This window comes from Stylophora pistillata, chromosome 9 (assembly GCF_964205215.1).
Source record: "Stylophora pistillata chromosome 9, jaStyPist1.2, whole genome shotgun sequence".
NCBI lineage: Eukaryota > Metazoa > Cnidaria > Anthozoa > Scleractinia > Pocilloporidae > Stylophora > Stylophora pistillata.
Window position 1 is genome coordinate 26,163,493 of NC_142527.1, and position 23,434 is coordinate 26,186,926.

The window sequence follows — 23,434 nt, forward strand, 5'->3', positions numbered from 1 at the left end:
CTGTTGTCGGTGGCAGTGACTGACGTTTCGACAACCTGTGCGGAAGTCATCATCAGAGTCAAGTGAGTGATTGTTGTCAGTAGAATGTTCTTATTCCAGTTCGTGTGAAATGATCGGTTGGTTTTGCCGTGATGTTATTGGCTGTAAGACTCAAGTGACGTAAGTCGTTCGTGATTGGTCTGTTTCGGTCTGTCGGTAAAGCTAGGTTGTTCTTTTTCGGTCGTTTGTGATGTTTATGTCGTGAATGAGTCGTTTGTATGGGGCGGGTAGTTGTTGACATCTGTTTAGGGGAGTCTGTTCTAAGTTAGTAAACCAGCTTTCCAGAGTCAGTCGTTGAAAATAGTCAGTGCTGTAGGTTAGGCATTGCGCAGAGTCCCAGTCAATGTTGTGGTTGGTAAGTCGATGGTGTTCAGCAATGTGATTGCTGACATCACCTTTCCTCGTCGCCCGTCTGTGTTCAGTCAGTCTTGTTGTGAGGTTTCTGCCAGTCTCACCGATGTAGGAGGCTTGGCAGTCGGAACAATTGATCTATAATTGATCTATAAGATCAATTGTTCCGACTGCCAAGCCTCCTACATCGGTGAGACTGGCAGAAACCTCACAACAAGACTGACTGAACACAGACGGGCGACGAGGAAAGGTGATGTCAGCAATCACATTGCTGAACACCATCGACTTACCAACCACAACATTGACTGGGACTCTGCGCAATGCCTAACCTACAGCACTGACTATTTTCAACGACTGACTCTGGAAAGCTGGTTTACTAACTTAGAACAGACTCCCCTAAACAGATGTCAACAACTACCCGCCCCATACAAACGACTCATTCACGACATAAACATCACAAACGACCGAAAAAGAACAACCTAGCTTTACCGACAGACCGAAACAGACCAATCACGAACGACTTACGTCACTTGAGTCTTACAGCCAATAACATCACGGCAAAACCAACCGATCATTTCACACGAACTGGAATAAGAACATTCTACTGACAACAATCACTCACTTGACTCTGATGATGACTTCCGCACAGGTTGTCGAAACGTCAGTCACTGCCACCGACAACAGTCCTTCTAAGGACTACACTCACCCGGACGATCAGACTACACCTTCACAATATATTAATATTTTTCACCCATTCAATCGTGCGCTCTACCCTGTATTAGGCCAATTAAGCCCTGTACACTATGTGACGAAGCGTAGATTAAGATAAAAGGGGCCGCAAAAATGTTCTAATCCTTGAATAATCTGATCATGGAGTGCGCTTGACTTAAAGCAAATATACCATATTCAACTTTATTTGCAATAGTAGCCTTTAGGGGGTCCTGTAAGTCTTGCATTTTTGGGCATCCGTCGTGCAATTTGATTACAGTTGCGGGATGAATGAAATAGTAACGCCTTTTTGAATAGAGTGTTTGTGTGAGTTCAAAGTATTTTAATCTGCATTCAAATAAACCACTGGTTTCTCAAAAGACTGTTAAACAAGTAAGTGAGGTGTGATAAATATTAAATAATTCATTATAGTTGCCTGTAAACTGTTACTCGCTACTTCATGAAGAACTCAAATGCGTGACGTTGATTACGCAAAATATCATGAGTTATGGACTGGTGCTTATTAACCGATCAAGCTTTTAGCCACTGTTTTCATGACAAGCAGCCGATGGTTTTAGCAGAAATGTTAATTCCTGTGTCCAACAAAGAGTACCCAGACTGTAGTGAAAGCTAATTTACTTCTTTCATTAAAGCGTTAATCCATCTAACAATGGTTCTTACAGATGCCCATATCTGTTAAAGAAATACTCAGGAACAAGTATCAAACGCGCCACTGAGTTTGTGTCATGATTGCATGCAAGCATACCTATGGTCGTGAGGTCTTGCCAGATCTGACGTTGAGAAGGCAAAAAATCAACTTCTTCTTACACGAAGTGTTCTCAGCCTGGGAGTTGGTGTTGGTTCAAAAATAATTTTTTGTCGGTCTTAGCGGTGCACTCGCTGGAAACTTTAAGAAATAATGAGGGAAACCTTGTATGAAATTCTTGCATCAAAGACAAGTGGTAGAAGCATATCTTATAAAGATTGGGCTACTACAGGTTGGAGAAGCTGCTTTCTAAGTTCTTCCTTATTTTTCGGCTCTCTTGGCCATAGTTAATCATCATTTATTTACACGAATGTAAAATCTTTACGAATTTGTACTTTATTCTTTACACTGATCCTTGTTTGAATCTTCTTGGCAGTGAAGGAAGCCAAAGCGTGTCAGAATTCTAGTAGTTTGCCGCCAAATTTGAAGAACTACTTCGAGAATGCTTTGAAAAAACCTACGATGACTAACATATCCGGGTGAGTCTTTTTTCATGATAAAAGCCTAGATCTTCTTGTAAACTCCTTAACAATGGTGCTGTCCTGTATAGCAACAAAGTTTGTGTTGTACTTAAGTTTTCAGCATTACTTTCTCGTTAACTTAAAGGCATTTTTGACGTTCTTCGCCACAAAAAAAAAAAAGAATTGCCCTTCTTTATCAGCTTTATTCTTATGTTGACATTAGTACATAATTTTATCCTTAAGTTCAGTTTTCAACCGAGGGTACCCTTAGGAAGTCATGGTGGAAAGAAACGTGATTGCGCGAAAACGAAGGAAGATACTTCTTAGTGGCAAGAGTGGTTAATTTTCATTATTAATTGAAGTAAAATAAAAATACAACCATAACGCAGAACGATCATAGGAAAAGGATTTTTTAAACTGGGAAAGAAAAAAAGTACTAAAAAAATTACACGCTGAAAGGTCCATTGTTCATCATTTTTCCAGGAAAAGGTTCATGAATCTTTAATCAAACTCAGACGAAAAATTTAAATGGAAGCGTAAAGATATCTTTGTTAGTCTTCTCCCTTCAAAGTTTCGTGAAAGCCTATCGATGCAAAATACATCAATCTTACAATACTTGAATGTGCTTTGTATTTGAGCAGCAGAGATCCCTCTGAGGCTCATGCGCACCGGAGATCTCAGAACGCAGGTATGGAAAGGAGGACTATTTTAAGTCACGTGAACAGAAACAAACCTCATCCAAGGATATTCTTTCCGTTTCAAACTGGTGATAGGGTAAGAAACAGAAAAAGAAAAACGAAATTAGAGGCAAATTTTCTATTGTTCTTTGAATAAAGGCTGATAGTTTCTAAAGAAACTGTTTGGCGCTGCGTCGGTGGGGGTAACGAAATAATTTGAATATATCAACAAAGTTGAAATGGTAAATTGGCCACTGTTACGGTTATAAAAGATGACGTTTCGAGCGTTAGCCCTTCGTGGGAGCGAATGAATGGCTAACGCGACGAAGGGCTAACGCGACGAAGGTTTAACGCGACGAAGGGCTAACGCTCGAAACGTCAGCTTTTATAACCTTAACGGTGGCCAATTTACCATTTCAACTTTGTTGATATATTCAAATTATATTGTTCTTTGAGTTCTTAAGTGACTATGGCAGCCGAACTATCAAGCCCCAGGCAGGGGGTAGAGAGTGGGGGCAAATTTGGTCTTCGAGTTGTAGGTACCGCTAGACATGGTATGGTATCCAGGGTCTTTCATCTTAGAAAGGAAGTAAAAATGTTACAACTCAGTGTCTTGAACTGGGCGTCTCTCTGTGGAGTGTTAGCATTGTGTGTGAAGCAATGTGTGCTTAAAAGGGAGGTCTCAGTAGGGTAATGGCTTTTACGGCTAAAGGTTAAAGATTTCGGCAAATTTACAGCTAACGGTTCAATGTTTTAGCCGTTTTGAGACCCCCTTAATGAGAAGCCTGAATGTATGTAATTGTTATTTCTGTTCTCGTTTCCCTTCAGCTTAAAACATACATGGTTTGGATACCAAAAGACCAAACATCAAGTTGTTCTCTTCCCCCAGTCCCTCAGAGACGCATTGAGCGCACCCCTCCCTCGAGAAAATGTAATTCAAGAATGAACGGCAACTTTGGTCAACTCATCGGACTCAATCAGACCACTTACCAAGAAGAAGTTTCGCAGGCGCCTTTCCGGCACAGAAGTAGTAAGGAATTTTTTAATAACTGTCAGTTTTTGTTACTAGATTGATATGAGATCATGGAGAATTTGCTCAACATAAGCGAAAGCGTCAAATTGACGCTTATCATTCGCTGCGACAAAGGGCTGACGCTCAGCTTGAGACTTCTTTATCGTGGCCAGTTTACATTTATCAATTCATTTGATAAAACGAAATTACCTTGTTCCATGCCTCAATTGACTTTTACTTTTTTTTCTGCAGTCAATATGGTGGATCACTTTCCTGCAAACAACAGTAACAAAACTACTTTCCATCGTATGTAAGTCTGGTAATATCACTTTTTGGACGAATCACAGGTCGCTAGCAGCATGAACTTTACGAAGACAACAATGAGGCGGAGGGAAAACACTGCTGGCAGTATCGGTTCAGCAAGATTTTTTTGTGTGTACCTGGAATCATACCTTTCAGTGCAATTATTTGTAACGATACGCGTGACATGTGTACATTTTCTTAGAGAGCTTTTTCGATTAATTGTTGTGAAACCAAAACGAGAGCTAGAGTACAATTAAAAACAGCCAATCTGGGTGAAGAAAATGACACAGGTAGCCAATGACTGACTCATCCAATAGGTAGACTAGTTTTAACACGACGACGCCTCGGACAACGTCCGTTAAAAAACGAAATTACATTTTACCTACGAATTTCGCGATACTTTAAAAGTCATTTAGTTTGTTTCTCGCTGTTAAAACTATCTCGAAACTGAATATGGAACTCAGTGTTAAATTATGAATAGAAATTTAAAACAATTTGCCATCGTCGTTCACGCTCTTCAGGCAACACAAAGTTTGGTCATTTTACGTTGTTGTTTTGCAGAGGACGCAAAAATATTTACAAAGATTTATAATGCACTTGCACAGTGTCATTGTTCTGTTCATCAAACCTTTCGTTTAGTGACGTTCCTTTTGCCGTTTCCTACGTGGTTTTCTTTAACTCCCTTATTTAAAACAAGCAAACTGTCTGAAGCGCGGGAATACGTTATTGACTGAGTTGTGCATGGTTTTAGAGACCGGCACGAGTTTCCTGGACCAGTCACAGAGCCAACCAATGAAATTCCGGATTAATTTTGACACCTAATTGAAGAGTGCTTTATCTAGCCTTTAAATAATGGAAAATTGACCCAATAGTGCATGGTACCCTTTTGTAGGTGGCATTCGCGTAACGTTAGAAAGGTGTACCCTGAATGGACAAGCGCCGAATTCAGTGGAGGAAATGCCAAAAATCGCATAGGACCAAAGTTTAATTTCCTTAAAGAGAGGCGCATCCTAAATTTAGCGGTCTTACTGAAATAGACGGTCCACTCTATATGGCAGATGCGTTACGCATTTTAAACTAAATGCCTTGAGGCCGCAAAGTTTTAATGAACCATTTAAAACGAATATCGTTTGGAACTACGCGGAACGGTCTAAAATCAGAGTCGGACCATTCATAATCTGACGTGACCGCCGAAAGTTACATAGCACTCTTCGAGAGAGGACTGTAACTGCAGTAAAAGTAACCTCACAACACCACGATGATAAAGACGATTGGCAAGAGTACCATATAGCCCCCTACATTAATTATGCATTCAGACTAGTAGACTTTGTTTTTAAAGTTTTGTCGTGAAAGACAAAGAAGTGGAATGCATAATTAATGTATGGGGTTATATGGTACTCTTTCCAGACGATTTATTCGGTACGAATGATGTTGATGGTATGTGGGTTGAAACTTAAAACAATAAATGAATACGAAATTATAACAATTGACTAGTAAAAGTAACAGGAAAGAAATACACTGAACGAACTGAACAAACTTGAAATGACACTACTTACATTGTTACGATTTCTACGAAACTTTTGGACGAATATAAACTGCCCAAAGGCGAAATAAAGATAAACTGGAGTAACTGCTTAAAGCGAACTACTGTATGACTAACGGAAGACTAAACTCTGAACTGAGAAAAGCTAATTTATATATGCGAAAACGACTAGCTAACTTAAAGTGCAATTAACGCTTATATTACGAAAGAAACTAATGAACGAAGATACGTGATATAGAAACAACAGAAGCTAACTAACCAGCGAAAAAATACTAAAGAACGACGAGAAACAGTGACAACACAAAAAGACATAATTTGGATATATCAACAAAGTTGAAATGGTAAATTGGCCACCGTAACGATTACAAAAGCTGACGTTTCGAGCGTTAGCCCTTCGTCGGAGCGAATAGAGGAATTGTGGGTTGTGTGTGCTTTTAAAGGCAGAAAATGGAGCTACGTTATTGGTGGGAACATGGCAACGAGAAAAATAAGAGTAAATTAGTGGAATGAAAAGCGTTCGTTGATCCCTGTGGGATTTAGACTGCTGGTTTGAAAGACGAGCTTTTGTTCAAGATTTTTACGGCTTTCCGTGCTACCTAAGTGTAAGGAAAGACCGCAGATTGCCATATGTTGCTTAGAATGATTAGGTAAATTAAAATGTCTAGCGACTGGTTTCGATGGGTCCTTGTCATTCCTTTCCGAGTCTCGAAAGTGTTCTCGGAATTGGTCACAAAAACACAAAAAGACACCCTAATGATTGATAGAATGAGGAAACAAAAGAAAAAAACATTCCGCATGCTAGGACCCTACAAGGACTTCACGTTCCGGAATCAGACTGTATATCATGTGAGATCGGACGATATCGTCCGAAATCGATCGGAATCGGACGTAACCGTGTGAACTCAGATGCAACTGTGCGTTGTCGGATGGACTGTGGCTTAGTGTTGTTGGACTGGACGCGGGGACTTGAGAGAACGAGACTGCCTTTAAATTTTCAGGTGCACACAAACACTATAACAAAAACATATCAACAAGTAAACTTTGACTACACTTCATTTTCTTTACCAATACCTTTCAAATATATATAGATTGAGTAAAATTCTCCTAACAGTCTATCATAAATGCTGCAATTTGATTGCCTACGCTGCACGCTATCTATCCCGTTTGAAACACAAAGCAATGTAAGATTATAAATAAAGCAAAATGATATCCTGAACCTATCTTGTCACTAGAATTTGAACCAATAACAGCTTTAGAGCGTTTTGCGATTGAGTATCGTGAAAACAAAACCAAAGAGAGTACGACGGCCAATCAAAAGAGAGGAACATATTTGAAGAGCCAATGAGAACGCAAGGTAAATACAAGCAAACCGCCTAAAGCGCAGGCGACCAAAATCGTATGATTAGTGTTAGTTTGGCATGTGATGAATTGAGAGTGGTGCAAAATTTCTGGACCTATCACAGAGTGAAATAAAGCAAAATTAATGCAATCCTGGATTACTTTTGACACCTAATTGCTCTATAATAATAATAATAATAATAATAATAATAATAATAATAATAATAATAATAGTAATAATAATAATAATAATAATAAAAATAAAAATAAAAATAAAATTAAATTATTCGCTCTCGTTCTCCATGCCTGCTAATTTATTCGGAACTAACCCTAACGACTATCCCGTTACAGAAATCTCGTGCTCATAATTTTTAACTCAGTCAATCAAAAGTGAAATCGTCTAATTCAACTGTATCGTTCCGAAAAATGCACGAGTGATTGCCCTACCCGTGGAACCGTGAGATGTGAGTTTAACAAGCCTAACATCTCTGGTGCGGCATTATTGGACGAGATTAAATTTCGACTGACGACACGACGAACTTCAGTTTTGATTGCCAACCCGATTGACCTTCTTTCAAAATGACGACTGAAATAAAACAAACTACCCCACCGATAAATGTTCCTCAAAGTAAAAAGATAGTACATGGCCCAAATAGGTAAGAAAAAGGAAAACTTCACGTCATTGCAGCGAATATCTTGGAAAAAAAAAACATAATCTGGAATTGTACATAGGAATAGAGGATTGTTACTAGGTATTTACATGTACCTTCAACTATGTATCTCTCGCTAAATAATATGAAAATCGCTAGTATAAAATAACAGCTGCCTAAATGAAACTTTGTATGGTTACTAAATTGAAGTGTGTCGTCTAGGTGCTCCCATACAAACGACAAAAAGTGGTTCCATATTTCAGCCACTATTTTCAGGTGTCGTTTAAAAAATTGTGAACAAAATATATTATCAGAGTAGAAAAAGTATGGAGCAGTCTAACAGTAATTATAAATGTGTCATTATTCATTAATCCTGCTCTTCACTAATAATGTCTTTCCCATGGATTGTTTTATAATGTTTTCTCAATGAACTCGGATCCGTATACCTTTTCAAACAGTTGACCACTTTGCAGTGGTAAGGTTTGGTCTCTGAATGAGTCCGAGTATGTTTGTATCTATCACTGGAATTGGAGTACCGCTTATTACAGCCTGCCACAGGGCAAACATAAGGCTTTTCTCCCGTATGAGACCTGGTGTGTATTTTTAAATTCTCTAGCCGTGAGAAGCTTTTTCCACAAGAGTCATGATTGCAACGGTGGGGCCTTTCTCCAGTATGTGTTCTCATATGTATCAACATTTTGTACCGGGCATTGAAGCCCTTTCCGTTGCGCGCGCAGCCCTGCCAAAGGCAACTGTATTCACTTGCTTCAGTTCTAATGTGGTATTCATTGACATGCGCAACCAAATCCTCCAGGGACAAAAAATGTTCGCAGCAGTTGTCCCATTTGCACTGGTGAAGTTCCGGTAAGGTTGGCGACAGAGATGATGCAATGCCATGAGGCAGAACGGATACAATCTGACCCTGTGAAGTAACTTGGTCTTGTTCAAAGATTTGCCGCAAGTAGGTCAAGCTGGATGGGTGTGCTGTGACTACAACGTCTGTTGCGGATGAAGAGCTGAGTGTTTCTGAAGCACTGCTGCTCTGCAATGCTTCTGATGTAGTAAACTAAAACAAGAGGAATAAAGAAAACCTATTAGAAAAATATGAACTCAGAGACCAGTCATTATTTCAGGCCAGGGTGGTGGGGGGGGGGGGGTAGAGGATTTGGGGAGGGGATCACATGGTTTCTAGGGGAATGGAGGGGGATCCTCATTCTAAGAGCCTTATGGGGAGATCAGGTAAATGTTACATCTTGAGACAACCAAAATCCTCCAATCCCCCACCTCCCCAGGCACAAATGATGCCAGGTCCCTCTGTGTAAAAATACTGTCTGTGATTGCCTTGCCCATATTCAGTCTGACTCCAATTGAATCCTTGTGATACTTTTTCAAGTCCAAGTTTATTTCGCACTATTCAAAGTAATACAGTATAAGATGACTTATATAACTAGGTGAAGAAGATAATGAGAAGTAGATATCATGAGGGTTTGAATATGTCTGCACAGTGACCAAAGTAGTCATAGCTTTCGTGTTGGTCACTGTCCACTGTAAATAGAGAGGTCCAAGGTCCAAGATATAAGTGCAAGGTAATAATAAATTAGGGTATTAAGAAAATAGTTCTTAAAATAAATATATAGAATGAATACTAGACTTACTGATACAGTGCGATAATATACTAAATTTAGAATTTATAATAAAAAAGAAAAATAGGAGAAAAAAAAAAGAAAAGAAGAGAAAAAGAAGAAAAGAAGGAAAGTAAAAATAACCTAATTACATATTCTACTGCTGCATTGTTCAAGGAAGACAAGAAGCTAAAGAGAAGAGGGTGTGAGCTGTTATCATTGAATTTTGTGATAGAAAGGTTTTATAATTTCTTTTAAAGGCAAAGCTATTAAGAGACTTCAATTCTTTTGGAATAGTTTCCCAAATTAGAGCTGCCCCATATTTAAACGTGAATTTCCCATAGTTAGTTCTTTTATGGTTCTGAATGCTTGCATATTGAGTATTATAAGAATGTATATTTGCTGTAGGGAGGGCAAAGTCAGAGAAAATAGCAGGAATGCACTCTTTATTGTTAAGAATTTTATGAGTGAACGTGGCAATCTTTAATTTAAAAATGTTATCCAGTTTTAGAATGTTAAGAACGTTGTAATATGGAGCGGGGCTTTCCCTACTATCTGCAAAGAAAATATTACGGATACGTTTATTTTGCTTTGAGATTAGCTTGTTTAATCGCAACTTATATGTGTTGCCCCAGCTAGGTATACCATAGTTCAAATACGGATAAATTAGTGTTATATAATTGCTTCAGAGTATGAATATGAAGGTAGTACTTAACTTTGTTAACTATTCCCATGTTACATGATACTTTTAAATTTATTATTAATATGTAAGATTTGAGGACCATAATTCAAGTGCTCATCAATAAACACACCTAAATATTTAATAGGTGTCTTGCGTGCTAAATTACTTAAAATAATATTTGTAGCTTTTTGAGGTGATAATTATAAGCATGTAGTTTGTTTTCTTAAAGTTGATAGACAGCTTGTTAATGCTACAGTAATGAAGTACTACCTTAATTCCAAGGTTCATTACAGACTCTATCTCTGCTGGATTTTTACTAGAAAAAAAGATATTAGTATCACCAGCAAAAATTCGAAAGGAAATTTTGTCATAACAATTAGGTAAATTGTTTATATATAGCTGCAGAAAGAGCAAGGGACTGAGTGTGGATCCCTAAGGGACACCACAAGTTACAGTTAGCTTCCCAGACTCAACATTGCCTATTCATACAGATTGGTTATGGTTAGTTAGGTAGCTTTCAAACAAGTTAAGTGGAGTACCTCTGACACCATACACATGGAGTTTAGAAAGTAAAATTTTGTGATTAACAGTATCAAAAGCTTTTGATAGATCCAGAAAAATACCACAAGTTAACTCCTTTTTATCGATTGCATCTTTAAGTTTATCAGTTAATTCAAGTATAGCTTGCTCAGTGGAGAAGTTTTTCCTAAATCCAAACTGATATTTATAGAGGATCTCATTTTTTTCCAGGAATGAATATAGCTGATCATAGACTAGTTTTTCAAGGACCTTACTGAAGGGTGATAGTATCGCAATTGGCCTATAGTTAGTTGGGTTAGTAGTTGGACCATTCTCATGAACAGGGGTAGCTTGGGACAGTTTAAGGACATCTGGGACAACACCAGTGAGAATAGAGAATAATAATAATAATAATAATAATAATAATAATAATTTAATATTTATATTGCTTAAATTAACATGAAGATATGATCAAATGCGCATCACAACACTTTTCGGGGGACTTTGGCCGGACTGCATCAGCAGTTTACAAACATTCAAAAGAAACTTTATTTGAAGATGCCCCCTCCCCCCAATTCCCAGTAAACAGGCCAGACCACATCACAGTAATCTCGTGAGTGGGTTCTTTAAGATTCATTAAAAATATGTGTAAAAGGTTTAGCAAGTGGTCTAGCAGCTATTTTAATCAATTTATCTGGAATGTCCAATGCTACTTTGCTTTCCTTAAGTTCATAGAATAATTTAGAGACTTCAGCTTCTGTGATAATAAAAAAACTTGAAACAGGTGAATTGGTTATGTATTTTAGGGGATTATCATTAGACTCTTTAATGGTACCGGCAAGGTGAGGGCCAACATTGACAAAATAGTGGTTAAATTGTTCAACAATATCAGATTTAGATTCAAAAGTTTTTCATTACTTCTATATGATTATTGTGTTGGTTTATTAAGAATTAAGAAAAAACCCTCTGATTTTACAACCACTCCATCAGCCATAAAAAGTTACATGTACCAAATCAAATCCTAGGTGATATTGTAAGGGGTATTTTTCTGATTATAAAAGAAACTGTGGTGTTGTGTTGGTTTGCGGGTCTAACAAGATAATTTTTGTTGTATCAACTGAGTTGATAAATGGAATTTCTCAAGTTAACTTCATAAGAATTGTATGGAATACTAATAATCATGTTCTGTTTGCCTACAAAGAAAACCTATGGAGGCAAATATATCAGAGACAACTATCACAGGTATTTTAGTTTACATTCACAACTTGGAAATGAATCCTCTTGGCATTTCAAAGGGCTTACCACAACACAAGGTTCCAGGACCTCTCTGTCTTCCCTTTTCACCATTAACAGTTCCTCTTGACCTTCTCCCCTCTCCCGTAGCTCACCAGCGAGAAGCTCTGAAGTTCCTTGCACATGAGTCAGTACACATGGCAACACAGACGATGTCAAAACGACAGGCTGTTGAAGCAGCCCTACAGTTGGGTTAATGACAGTTGAGTCTGAAAGCAAATCTGCTGAAACCGGTGTATCTGAGAGGCAGGGAGAGCTTTCCAAGTCACTAGAAGAAGCAATTGCTTCTGTTTCATGAAGAACTGATGACCCATGTAGAACAGAATCCTCTGCAGAAAGATCTGTCATGACTGATGTTACATCTCCCTGATCCAGCATTTCTGAGACGGTGGATACCACAGCTAAGGTACTGGTGCATTTGTCAAGCTGCAAGTTGCCATGAAGGTCCTTTTGTGTATCTTCCTTTAGGAGTAACTTTGAACTTTCCTGACCATTTTCCTCTGACATCTGTTAGTCAAGAGAGAAAGAATGTTACATTTGAAAAGAAGATGAGTGGATATTAAGACTTCAAGAGCAAGTCTTGGATGCATGTAGGAAAGCTGAGCAGTGACTAACCCCCATGCACACCTGATTTAGCTTAAAATGATTTTGCCTCCAAAGGAACTCAAACTAGTTTGACCTGTTAATTTCAAATTGGTAGTATCAACTAATTTGAAATTGTAAATTGCCCATTGTAAAGACTTAGCTTTTTAACTCTTTGCGGTGGCCAATTTACAATTTCAACTTAGTTGATATCACCGAATTACTTTGTTACCCCCACCGACACAGCACTACAGTTTCTTTAGAAACTTACCCCTTTCATTCATTATTTTGTAGTTTGACCTGTGTTTTACCATGATTGAGGGTTATGGTGATTTAAATGAGACAAAGTGAAATACAAATCAAACTAGTCTGATACCATTTTTGATCTGAAATCCATTCAAATTGAACATCTGTACCACTAACTCCAGAGATTCCAACCATTGTCTAGAGACCTTCTATTTTCATTCATTTTTGGCCTCCTATTTTCACACGACATTCTCCTTCCTGAAACTTTTCCTGTGGAAAAGGAAGATGGTGTTTTCCTTCCTTCAACATTCTATTTAATGTGATTCTTCATCACCTTTTTCTGCTATCTCAAGGTTTTTAACCGTTACAAGACGTAAGTCTGTGCTTGGGTCTGCACACTGGATTACCTCCACTTCATGCAAGGATGAACTCAAAATACAATTGAAATCTTGGGGCCTTTTTTGATAAAATTATCATAGGAAATGCGAAATGAACCCTCCTCATGTTCCTCCCCTTTAAGCCCTCACAGTTGCAGCCTTGCCAAACTATGAAAACCAATTTTTTATTTTCTAAAGGTTTGAATCTCTGTCTCTCATGGGAGTTTCAGCTACCTAGGCTAATTAATAGGTAAATGCATCTCATGTCAAATAGCTTATTACCCAAAGGGTTCTATGGACAAAATTCGAGAGATGGGGCTGAATCATCATTCTCATGGACACATTTTTTTAATTTTACCCTAAATTTTACCAGAACATTTTACCACAGATATTTTAGCCAGAGTGAAGGGCTTTTTAGGGTTTAGAGAAAAGCAATGTGTAAAGAGAAGTATAATATTGCAGCTAGAGGACATTTATGATTGGAAAGAAATTGATTTTTAAGAAGATGCAACTAGTGTGGAAACCCTTGACTTCAAGCAAGGAGTTAAATTTTTGTGTGCTGTTTTAACCATAATGGAAACTGATTGGGAGGAAATTGTCAAATTTGATTATACAGTGCTGGAGAGAAGTATGTGTTACTTTCAAAGATGCAGCTCTGGCTTAAAATCTCAAAACAACAAGAAAGCAGTCCTCCTGTTAATGATTGGGGTCAATAATTAAAATGTAAATAGACACTTTTACAAAATCAAATCACTGCAGTATGTATTCCACAAAATATCATCATTCCGAAAAATTTTAAGAGTATGTATGAAACGGACTCGAATTCAAGTTCACGGATATTAAGAACAGATTTCAAACTTCGTGATCAAGTTTACAACACACCATTTAACTGTTATTGGCCCTGCAGTGGTCATAAAGATCTGAAAGTTCTTCGCTCTCTTTCTCTTTAATGGGCTCAACTTATTCTGTTGAAACGTTTAAGATTATTGGCTACTTAAGTCAGGAGTAGTCCATAGAGAACTTGTCATCGAATCAAACATACGAAGTTCAATTAATGAAATGTATCACATCACATGATCCTGTGAAGTGTACTGGTTGATCACGCACGACAAGATCTTCAAAACCTGGGGTAACTTTGAACCCTAATGTAAAATGATAATAAAGAAAGTCTTCAGTGCAAAAAATTACTTACTTCTTAAGGATTTCTTCCGGTTGATACTTGAAGTATAGTCCTTCCCTAGAATATTAGAAGTCGAAGAACTCATCATTGTAGATACTGAGGCTTAGCAGCCGCGCCTCTCTAAAATCACATGCGGGCTTCCCACGCAAATGAACTGGATGCCCTCGCAACGCGTGTTTGTTAATCACGTTACGATGTTCGGCGGATGCAATCGATCAACTGAAAAAGGAGGAAAAATAAAGCAAAGTAACTGTGTTTTTTCTTTACCACATGTCATTTACTCGAGGATCCACCCCTGCTCTTTACACCCAAGAAAGGGTCATCTGGCAAAATGTTATAGGGGTTCTCAGGGCCGTGCATTATCCAGGTCGACTTCTCTGTTGGCAAGGGCCTTTGTTATTGCTCTTCATTTCTCCATCTGTCTCTTTTTTTTGCCACAAAACATCAATCCAGGTAAAAAGAACAAAGGTCCTCGAATCGTTCCAAGCGACAATCCCCGCTTCCCTTTTTCCTCTGCTTATATCGTATCACTGTTTATGTCAAGGATAAGTTACAGTTGGAACAGGGAGGAAAATGTTATAAATATGCAAATGAGTTCTTCACTTTTCGCCTTTCGAGGTCCGGCTGTCGTTCAATAAAGCTTGTAAATATGAAGCTCAAAAATGTTTTATCTGTTCGGAGAACAGGATTTTTTTTTTTTTTTTTTTTTTTTGTCGAAGCAAAGTAGGAATAAACAGCTGATTATATACCGATTCCCAGCTGATCATATTCTCTGGAAACCAATGAAATAATTTCGAGGGAAAGCTGGGCTGACTGATTACAAACACGTATTCTGAAGTCAGCCCTGATTGGTCAGGAAGTGTGGCGCATTGTTTTTAAAGAGGTAATAAGAAATTCCTTTTAATCTCTGAGTCCGTGTGAATTACATGCTTGTGTGATTCGTAGGAAGTATTTTTAAAAGGTCAGAAATAAAGTGACAATAATTCTGTTGTAAGAAGATAATTACTTTTATCAGAGCTTCGGTTTGTTGGCTCGCAAGTTGAAATTTTCGGAAATGTAATTTTGATCAATAGTTACCTTCTTAGTAGCTTATCAAATGGCATTCCTCTGCTGTGCCGCATTCAAATTTTCTACTTTGGGTCTCGGTCACCTGATCACTAAAACCAGCTGTTTCCCGCCGATTTAGTGGTCTTTCGGAACTGGTAGTCGTTCGCTTGTTTGGCTTGAATTGCAGCAAAGCTTTCCGCTTTCCGCAATCCTCGGCTACAGCAAAAGAGATAAGGATATCATCTAAATTGTTTGCTTTTTGGAGGTCAATGCGATGTCATTTTATGAGCGAACGGCAGAGAAACGTAAATCTTACGAGGCGGACGAGCTGTGTGAAGATGACGATGGCAGGTAAAAATATTGGAAATGCAGCCGGTGTATTTCATGATCTGTGCGTTTTATCTGCACTTTGAAACACTCATGCCATTTCATCTTGCACCGTTCTCGTCTTTATTTGTTGCAGATTTAAAGTTGAAGTGGTGGATAATCGAGAACGGGAGCGAAAATTGCGGCGGGAAATTGCCAACTCGAACGAACGACGACGTATGCAAAGTATTAACTCTGGTTTCCAAGCACTGAGATTGCTGATTCCACACAGCGAAGGCGAAAAACTAAGCAAGGTATTTCCTGTTACTCTTATGTTGCATTCAGTTAAGTTACTGAGCACAACTGGTCTGAATTTCCTGCTTGATGATTGTAGTCTTATTCCTGACTTATTTTCCTTACTGATTTCCTGAACAGGCCGCGATACTTCAGCAAACAGCTGAGCATATTTTTGCTTTGGAACAAGACAAGACTCGTCTTTTGCAACAGAACACGACTCTCAAGCGAATATTGAGCCAGTACGATCGAGAGGGAATGAACAACTCGGATCTAAAGCGATCTCCGCCGAAAAAGTCGAAAATTGATAAAGAAGCACGTGCACAGGAACTTGACAAGGACGATGAAAACAACAACGTTTTACCAAGTGATGACTACATCGAGGAAATACAAAAGGAGCTCATTGAACTAAGGTGCCAACTAGAACGTGAAAGGAGACTAAGAATCAGCGTGGAGGAGAAGAAGAGACAGCTCGAATTAGATCTAGTGGATGTCAGGTTGAAATCAAACGACAAATCGCCGAAATCAGTGACGACTTCTCATCAAAATTTGGATACGATCGTGCAGGCAATCAAACATTTAGAAGGGGATAAACCCGAACTGCTCGAAACCCCTACAAAATGCAAAACTGAAGCTGTCACGAACGGCCCATCCAGTACGGAAAACGCTTCGAGAAGGCTCATAGTTTGAAATTTTGTTTGAAAGTTTACTCGGATGTTGAACTGCCCTGGAACAGCTGATTGGCGTGGCTGTGGTTGATGTATGCAAATTTCTCATGTTTGCGAAATCCATGGAATTCATGCATGGTATTTGTGTATGTAGAGATTTGTAGAATCATGCATAAATTAAGTTTCTTATCTTTGCCCGTTTTCATCCACTTTGTAAGTGGTCTTGTAAAGTTTTTCTTGAGATTCGGTCGGGAGCTCAAAGCGTGCTGGATTCACGAGTTCTCCGGAACGGCAGAATTGTACAGCATGCAGAGTTTAATGCGATGCTGATCATATTTTGCAAGTTTGGTAGGTGACGTCTACGTGTGAATATGTACATATTTCCTGTAGGTCTCCCGTGGGCTACCTTTATTTTGGTGAGGGAGGGGAGGGGGGGTGGGGTTTTCATCCTCCTTGTAGAATCCTTGTATAAAGTGAGACAACGAATTGAATGTTTGTGAGAACTGCATTAGCACCAGGTTTCACCTCAGTCCTGGGACATTTAAGTGATTAACTTATTGGAGAATCATCCAACTGAAATTTTATGGTAATGGCTTCAAACAAGAAAAGTTCCAAAGGAAAAAAATTAATCATGGAAAAGCCACAAAGTGTTATCATTCAAGAAAAGTGGGGAAATTGGAAGTATGAAACATCTGTTGGTTATTTGTTTTGATGATGAGGGAAAATGATTGATTCATCGATTTGTTTCTCAATTTGATTAAAATCACAAGCATTTATAGAGACGAGTGAGCAATTAAGGAGTGCAGTATTGAGATTGATATACTGCTAGTCTTGGTCAAGCAGTAGTGTATCAGTCAGGGCTCAACACCAACGGTAATCCACTAGCCACACACTAGTAGAAATTAAGTTTTGGCATGTGGTTTTCAATTTTCACTAGTCAGTTAGGCCAGTAAAGAAACTGAAATTGTCGCAACATCTACGATGTCACTAGCCTCTTGGCTAGTAAGTTGAAAAGTCAGTGTCGAGCCCTGTCAGTCAAACCTCACCATCTTCAACTGATAACCGATAACCCTAAATCAGGAGATGTACAGTTAAGTGTTAATTTAACATTGAGAATGTTGGCCCAATACTTTGCCAGTGTGATATCAAAGCTATGGTCTAGCAGCACCCGGTGACCCCTGGCACCTAACAATTGCTCTTGGGCGACTCAGGAATTTTAGTTTTTTCATAAAAAGCATATGCTGGACACCCTGGATTTCACAGTTTCAGAGCACAGGGTCCCATTCAATTTTCCTTAGAGCACAGCCTTGGATATAATATGTGTGGGAGTGTCTAAACAGTGTTCAGTAATTTTCCTGGGCTATGCAAACACTAGGATTATGATCATAAATGACTCTTGCCCTTTCAAGTGAAAGTTAGAGGGCAAAAAAGAATCAAAAGTTGCCGAAATTGTGGATTCTATACTAGTTCCTTCCAATATTGGTTAAAATTAACTCCTTAACTCTCTGACATCCATGAGTGATCAAGACAGAATTTCTCCTTACAATATATGTCAAGCAGACAAGTGATGGTAAACATAAATTGGACGGATTACTAGTTGATTCAAGACCAAATTCTCAAAACTAACATCAAGAATTGTATGGCAGACATTAAGGAGAGTTACTAATGTGATCTTGGTAGTGAAAGGTGAAGGCCATCTCAGCAAATGTTACTTTCATTTTCTACAGGGTACTGAGTGAATTTCACAATGTATTAAATACAAATTGAAGTTTTGTCTTTTCAACAAATTTATGAATATTTTTTTCTGACTGGAATTTTTTTTAATAACTACATTATTTGAGCACTGATAACAAACTAAAGAGCAAGGAATTATTTGGAATCAGCTTTGTCAACTTTAAAGTGCACCTAAACCCAAAAATTTTTTTTCGCTTAACGAAATAAGCTTATTTTTTGGAGTATTTCTGTGCAAAAATTTTTTAATTTGCTTAAATCTTAAATTTTCTGTGCCTAGTCAAAATACGGAAAATTGGCCGCCATCTTGCCCCACGACCGAGTTTAAAGAGGAATGGCTCTAGCGGATAATGTGACGTCAAATCGAGAACATGAAAGTCTGCTTTTCACACATTTTCACTTGTTTGGGAAGGTTGTGGTCGATATTGTCCGAAATATGCCGACCAGGTGTGTTGTATGAGGAATGTATGAAGCGTGATACCCTTTTGCAAATTTCGCACGTTGCTACATCCTCCTATAACACACTTAGTTGGCATATTTTCGGACAAAACCGACTACAACCTTCCCAAGCAAGCGAAAATGTGTGAAATGCAGACTTTCGTGTTCTCGATTTGACGTCACATTACCCGCTAGAGCCATTCCTCTTTAAACTCGGCCATGGGGCAAGATGGCGGCCGATTTTCCGTATTTTGACTGGGCACAGACAATTGAAGATTTGAGCAAATAAAAAAATGTTTGCACAGAAATACTCCAAAAAATATGCTTATCGCGTTAAGCGAAAAAAAATTTTTGGGTTTAGGTGCACTTTAAGGTTTTTATTATTCTTATTTTGCTTTAGTATTACAAAGTAGGATTTGTCGATACCACTTCACTGAGATGACATTTTTTGAATAGTGTCCATTTTTTTCCTTTTTTTATTTTTACATTTTGATTCCACTACAGTTAATTTGTAGATTATTTTACTGCTGGCAGTATCATATTGTAGAATTGGGCCAGTAATACAATTGACATATTCTATTATGTATAAGGCTATTCAGACAATTCTTTTTCTATGAAAAGATGGCCTCTCTGATTCAGTATTTATATGTTACTCCCACTGCATGGATTAAGCACTGATCCAGTGTGTATATTGCATAGGAATTTTTAAGTAATCTCTTTGGAAGGATGTCTTTTAGTTGTGAAAATGCTTAATTTTCACTTATCAATTAAGATAAGGTTCAAAAGTCGTAAGTCAGACTTAGGGGGCTTGTAAGACACCCATATGCACGGTTCGTACGCGTCTTGAAAACCCTTGAATTTCAGGAGGCTGATTTCAAGGCCTTGAAAGTACTTAAATTTCGTTTTGGGTCCTTGAAAGTCCTTGATTTTTTAGTGAACAACATCGAAAAATATCTGCTTTTGTTTTGCGCCATCTGTAAACCCAAAACCTAGATGTTAACAGAAACATTTTTTCTTGGTTTTGAGGTAAAATTGTCATTACAAAAAGTCCTTGAAATGTTCTAAGTAGGGTCCTGGAAAGTCCTTGAATCTTTGGCCTGAAAAAGTGTATGAACCCTGCTAATGGTGACTGATTCCCTGCCATCAAGCTATGAACCCTTTACACTCTAACACCAGGGTCTACATTCTCCATACTTTTCTTTATACATTTCCTGTGGTACTGATAAGGAGACTTCATTTATTGATGAAAGCTTCTTAGGGTAGAGATCATTTCCTTTGTTCTCATTACAGGATTCGTACAGGTCCTGGAAAACCTGGGAAGTTATAGACCACTTTCATAAATGGCTGCCGGATTAATATTCTTTTGTTTAAATTTAAATTAGCCCTTTTGGCCTCGTTCTCCAGTACAAAATTCAAAAGAATACATTATCTCAAGCGAGGCCAGAAGGGCTAATTTAAACAAAAGAATATCAATCCAGCAGCCATTTATGAAAGTGGTGTATGGAATTTTATTTTGACATTTTCCAGGATTGGAAAGTCCTGGAAAAAGACTACAGGTTCAGGGTAGTCCTGGAAATTTGCTTAAATCAAGCAGTGAAGTTTTCAGAATTCATGTTGTAAGAAATGTGTATAGACTGTAATTTTGAAATCTTGATAATGAAATGGCTAAATGTGAAATTTTGAGTCCTGGAAAAATCAATATGAGCCTGGAAAAGTTGTGGATAATTAGAAATTTGTTTCTGTAAAAAGGTATGAACCCTGTCATTATCTTAATGAATGATTCAATCGTATTACTGAAAAGAGAAATCAGATGCTTGTCACTCTTTGGGTTTGAAGGGTGAAATGCTCATTGCATAGGTAGAAGAATTGTAGCTATTAAAATACTCCATTTCCCAAATGCTCAGAAATAGATTAGTGATTTTCAATAACTTTGTATATTGCATTGGGACAAGTACATATTGCAAATATTTTGTAAACAGCTGAATATTTATATAATCTTACAATCATAAAGTGTTTTTGCCTGGTAGCCTGTATGTGAAATGGAATGCATAAGGATGAGAACATTGGTGTGCTTTTGTAATTGTAGAGAATGACGGACAAGGTCCTCTTGCAATTAACTTTTATATAGTGTTTTTCATCTGCAAACATTCATAGTTATTGTAATTACCAAGTATCTTAAGGGCGCTGAGAGAATCGTTTTTGATATTTATGTGTCACATGCCCTTACAAAAAAATGTATTAAATACATGAAGAGGTGTTTTGCACATGTGTCTAGTTTCTTATCATAAATGCACAATGGGATGCTATTGCATTATTGAGAGCACCCCTCCATCCACCACTGTTAGTATATAGTTAGTTCACCTGATAGTTCACTGGTACTCTTTCAAACTTCACAGGAAATTTGAAGTGGCTGTAAGACCCTTTGGAAAATGATAATAAAAATCAGATAATTTGATAGGGTAATATTTTTAATGTCATCTATGGATAAGTGCATTTGGTACATTTTGAGCACTTTTTGCTAAAAGCTAAGAGTGGAGGTTCCCCTTAAGAATGGAAGGGTAAAATTCAAATGTTGCATGCATATACTGGTATAAAACTGCATTGCTAGGTATTTTGAAGGTCATTTTGATCCCAGTGATTTCAATTGAGTGCTCTTGGCTGTTTGTTTCTAAAGTCTTAAGTTTAAATGCAATAAGGAGGGGGGCATTGGGGCCTCTGGGAAACCACAGAACCGGAGGAAGAAATCTCCAAAACTGAAAAACCGACGAAAAAAGGCAGCAAAACCGAAAACGGCATGCAAGCCTGACAAAACCGCAACACTTTCACCTTTAAAGACGTCAAAAAGGAAAAATCAAAAACTGCATCTGAGTTTTCGTGAAAACCGAATGCAAAAACAAATCCGCAAACTGCTCTGAACATCAAAACCGAAAACACCAACTTTTTTGGTCCAAAAACTGAAAAACCGATCCAATCAACAGCGAAACCCGCAAAACTGAAAATCACAAAGCTCCCTCAATAAGGAAAAGGTGTTTTTTTTTGAAGAAAAAAATACTTGTAATTCCGTCCCTGGAGATTTCAGCAAGAAACCTTTCCTTTTTCGAATTGCGTAAAAGAATTTAGAGGCATGATTCAAAATTAAGGATTCAGACGAACAATTCACCGACGTGTTGTATGTTTCTCACTGAAAAAAAAAAAAAAAAAAAAAAATTCATAAGCTGAAAATGACAACATCGCCTTGTATCTGTGACGTCCAGGGAGGGTAGGATCTGAAACTTTCACCGAAGCCCTCAAAGGTCGCTGGGACACTACGCAAGATGGCGACTCTAGAGGACGCACTTTGTAATGTGCAACAACTTCAGGCAATTTCCCTTCCCGACGAACAGCCACAAGTGGAAGCACCTCCGGCTTCTGTCACTTACATTTCCAACTTTGATACGAACTTCGAGGACAGCAAAGCCTTCATCACATGTATCAGCAAGTATTTGGAAGAGGCGGATGTACACAAAGGCTTGGTACGTACATAGTAGGTGTGACATGTCAGGTGCTCATACCTTCACAAGGAAATGACTCGTTTAGCTTCTAGCAGCGCTCGATTCGACAAAATCTTACAGCTTCAATGTGTGTCTATTGTAGTCTTTCTGGAGGGATATATGCAGTAGATTTTAAGCTCTCTATTAATTTTCTTGCACTGAGAATCACTGCAGTGAGTGAGGTCGAGTTGAACGAAACTTTAGGAAGCTGTTCAAAAATGCCTGATTGCTTGTGATCATGGTTACGGAAACACTCTTTCTTCTCTTTTGTGAAAGAGAACGATTTAAATTTATGATCTCACTCGTGTTTTTATCTTCTCATGCATACATATCAAGTACAGCCTCGACAGTTTCGAATTCCACCTCAGGCATGGACGATAACTTTGAAATTGAACTGAACAGATCACCGTTTTTATCATTTTATCATAATCTTACGGAAAGGCAACACTCAGATCAGATTATGGAACGTTTACATTCTTGATATACCGTGTTAATGTCTTTATTTGGTTGATCGGGGTCTAAAATTCTATGAAGTCAATGGTCGATGACAATCGATGATTAAGTCAAGGTCAATTAATCAGTTGATATTGGTAATCTATGAGCAATTGATTGCAAAAGTTTTTATAATTATCGATTGTCGTCAAGAAATAATATTCACTCTGCATATTTTTTGTGATCATTGATTTTCATTTAATGTTCAGGCCCCAGGTCAAATTTCTCAAAAGTCGCAGTAACTTAGTAGGCCTGAAGTCATATTTCAGAATCAGAATTTAAAGAACTGAGAAGCAAGTTCTGGCATTCTCATCAATCCATTTTGTTTCTTAAGCTGAAAGTTTCATGTAATCATGTTCACAACACTGATCTTTAATGAAAACAGAACAGCTTTACAGGCCGGTCAAGTTACCCTGACCTTCAATGAACAGGCCCCTCGGTTGATAAGGTGAAAGTGTGATAGTGAGACTCACTGCCTCAAACTACAGTGGTGTTCAGAATATATTTAACAATTATTCCACGAGCGTGCGTTGGATATGAGATGATAGATAGCCAACGAGGCGCTACGCGCCTCGTTGG

At 38.1% G+C, this 23,434-nt stretch overlaps 4 protein-coding genes and 1 long non-coding RNA gene across 5 annotated transcripts in view; 4 read left to right on the forward strand and 1 right to left on the reverse strand.

The window, feature by feature from the left end:
* Window positions 1-1,884: 1,884 nt before the first annotated feature.
* LOC111327905 (uncharacterized) lies at window positions 1,885-4,472 on the forward strand. Its single transcript, XM_022932221.2, has 5 exons — window positions 1,885-2,096; window positions 2,241-2,343; window positions 2,967-3,099; window positions 3,831-4,032; window positions 4,267-4,472. Exons 1-5 carry the CDS (start codon window positions 2,018-2,020, stop codon window positions 4,326-4,328), a joined length of 579 nt encoding a protein of 192 aa, XP_022787956.2. The 5' UTR covers window positions 1,885-2,017; the 3' UTR covers window positions 4,329-4,472.
* Window positions 4,473-8,125: 3,653 nt separating this feature from the next.
* LOC111327930 (uncharacterized) lies at window positions 8,126-14,478 on the reverse strand. Its single transcript, XM_022932248.2, has 3 exons — window positions 14,362-14,478; window positions 11,974-12,471; window positions 8,126-8,914 (listed from the first exon to the last, which is right to left on the reverse strand). Exons 2-3 carry the CDS (start codon window positions 12,469-12,471, stop codon window positions 8,216-8,218), a joined length of 1,197 nt encoding a protein of 398 aa, XP_022787983.1. The 5' UTR covers window positions 14,362-14,478; the 3' UTR covers window positions 8,126-8,215.
* Window positions 14,479-15,528: 1,050 nt separating this feature from the next.
* On the forward strand, window positions 15,529-16,869 carry LOC111327903 (transcription factor AP-4). The gene is made up of 3 exons (XM_022932219.2): window positions 15,529-15,747; window positions 15,860-16,016; window positions 16,138-16,869. Exons 1-3 carry the CDS (start codon window positions 15,671-15,673, stop codon window positions 16,684-16,686), a joined length of 783 nt encoding a protein of 260 aa, XP_022787954.1. The 5' UTR covers window positions 15,529-15,670; the 3' UTR covers window positions 16,687-16,869.
* Window positions 16,870-18,426: 1,557 nt separating this feature from the next.
* LOC148724060 (uncharacterized) lies at window positions 18,427-19,374 on the forward strand. The gene is made up of 2 exons (XR_015991996.1): window positions 18,427-18,563; window positions 19,207-19,374. It is a non-coding gene; the product is annotated as an uncharacterized LOC148724060 (long non-coding RNA).
* A 2,742-nt stretch (window positions 19,375-22,116) lies between these two features.
* LOC111327884 (cytoplasmic FMR1-interacting protein 2-like) overlaps window positions 22,117-23,434 on the forward strand; it is a 31,816-nt gene continuing 30,498 nt past the window's right edge. The window contains exon 1 of the mRNA XM_022932192.2: window positions 22,117-22,345. Coding sequence (XP_022787927.2) covers window positions 22,148-22,345 — 198 coding nt within the window. The 5' untranslated portion in view covers window positions 22,117-22,147. The remainder of the gene's footprint in view (window positions 22,346-23,434) is intronic.

Coding starts and splice junctions, on each gene's coding strand:
- LOC111327905 (XM_022932221.2), top strand. CDS start 2,018: ATGAGGGAAACCTTGTATGAAATTCTTGCATCAAAGACAAGTGGTAGA. Junction 3,100..3,830: donor CGTTTCAAACTGGTGATAGG/GTAAGAAACAGA, acceptor GTTTCCCTTCAG/CTTAAAACATACATGGTTTG. Junction 4,033..4,266: donor GCCTTTCCGGCACAGAAGTA/GTAAGGAATTTT, acceptor TTTTTTCTGCAG/TCAATATGGTGGATCACTTT.
- LOC111327930 (XM_022932248.2), bottom strand. CDS start 12,471: ATGTCAGAGGAAAATGGTCAGGAAAGTTCAAAGTTACTCCTAAAGGAA. Junction 8,915..11,973: donor TCCTGGAACCTTGTGTTGTG/GTAAGCCCTTTG, acceptor CTCTTGTTTTAG/TTTACTACATCAGAAGCATT.
- LOC111327903 (XM_022932219.2), top strand. CDS start 15,671: ATGTCATTTTATGAGCGAACGGCAGAGAAACGTAAATCTTACGAGGCG. Junction 15,748..15,859: donor TGTGAAGATGACGATGGCAG/GTAAAAATATTG, acceptor TATTTGTTGCAG/ATTTAAAGTTGAAGTGGTGG. Junction 16,017..16,137: donor AAGGCGAAAAACTAAGCAAG/GTATTTCCTGTT, acceptor TTTCCTGAACAG/GCCGCGATACTTCAGCAAAC.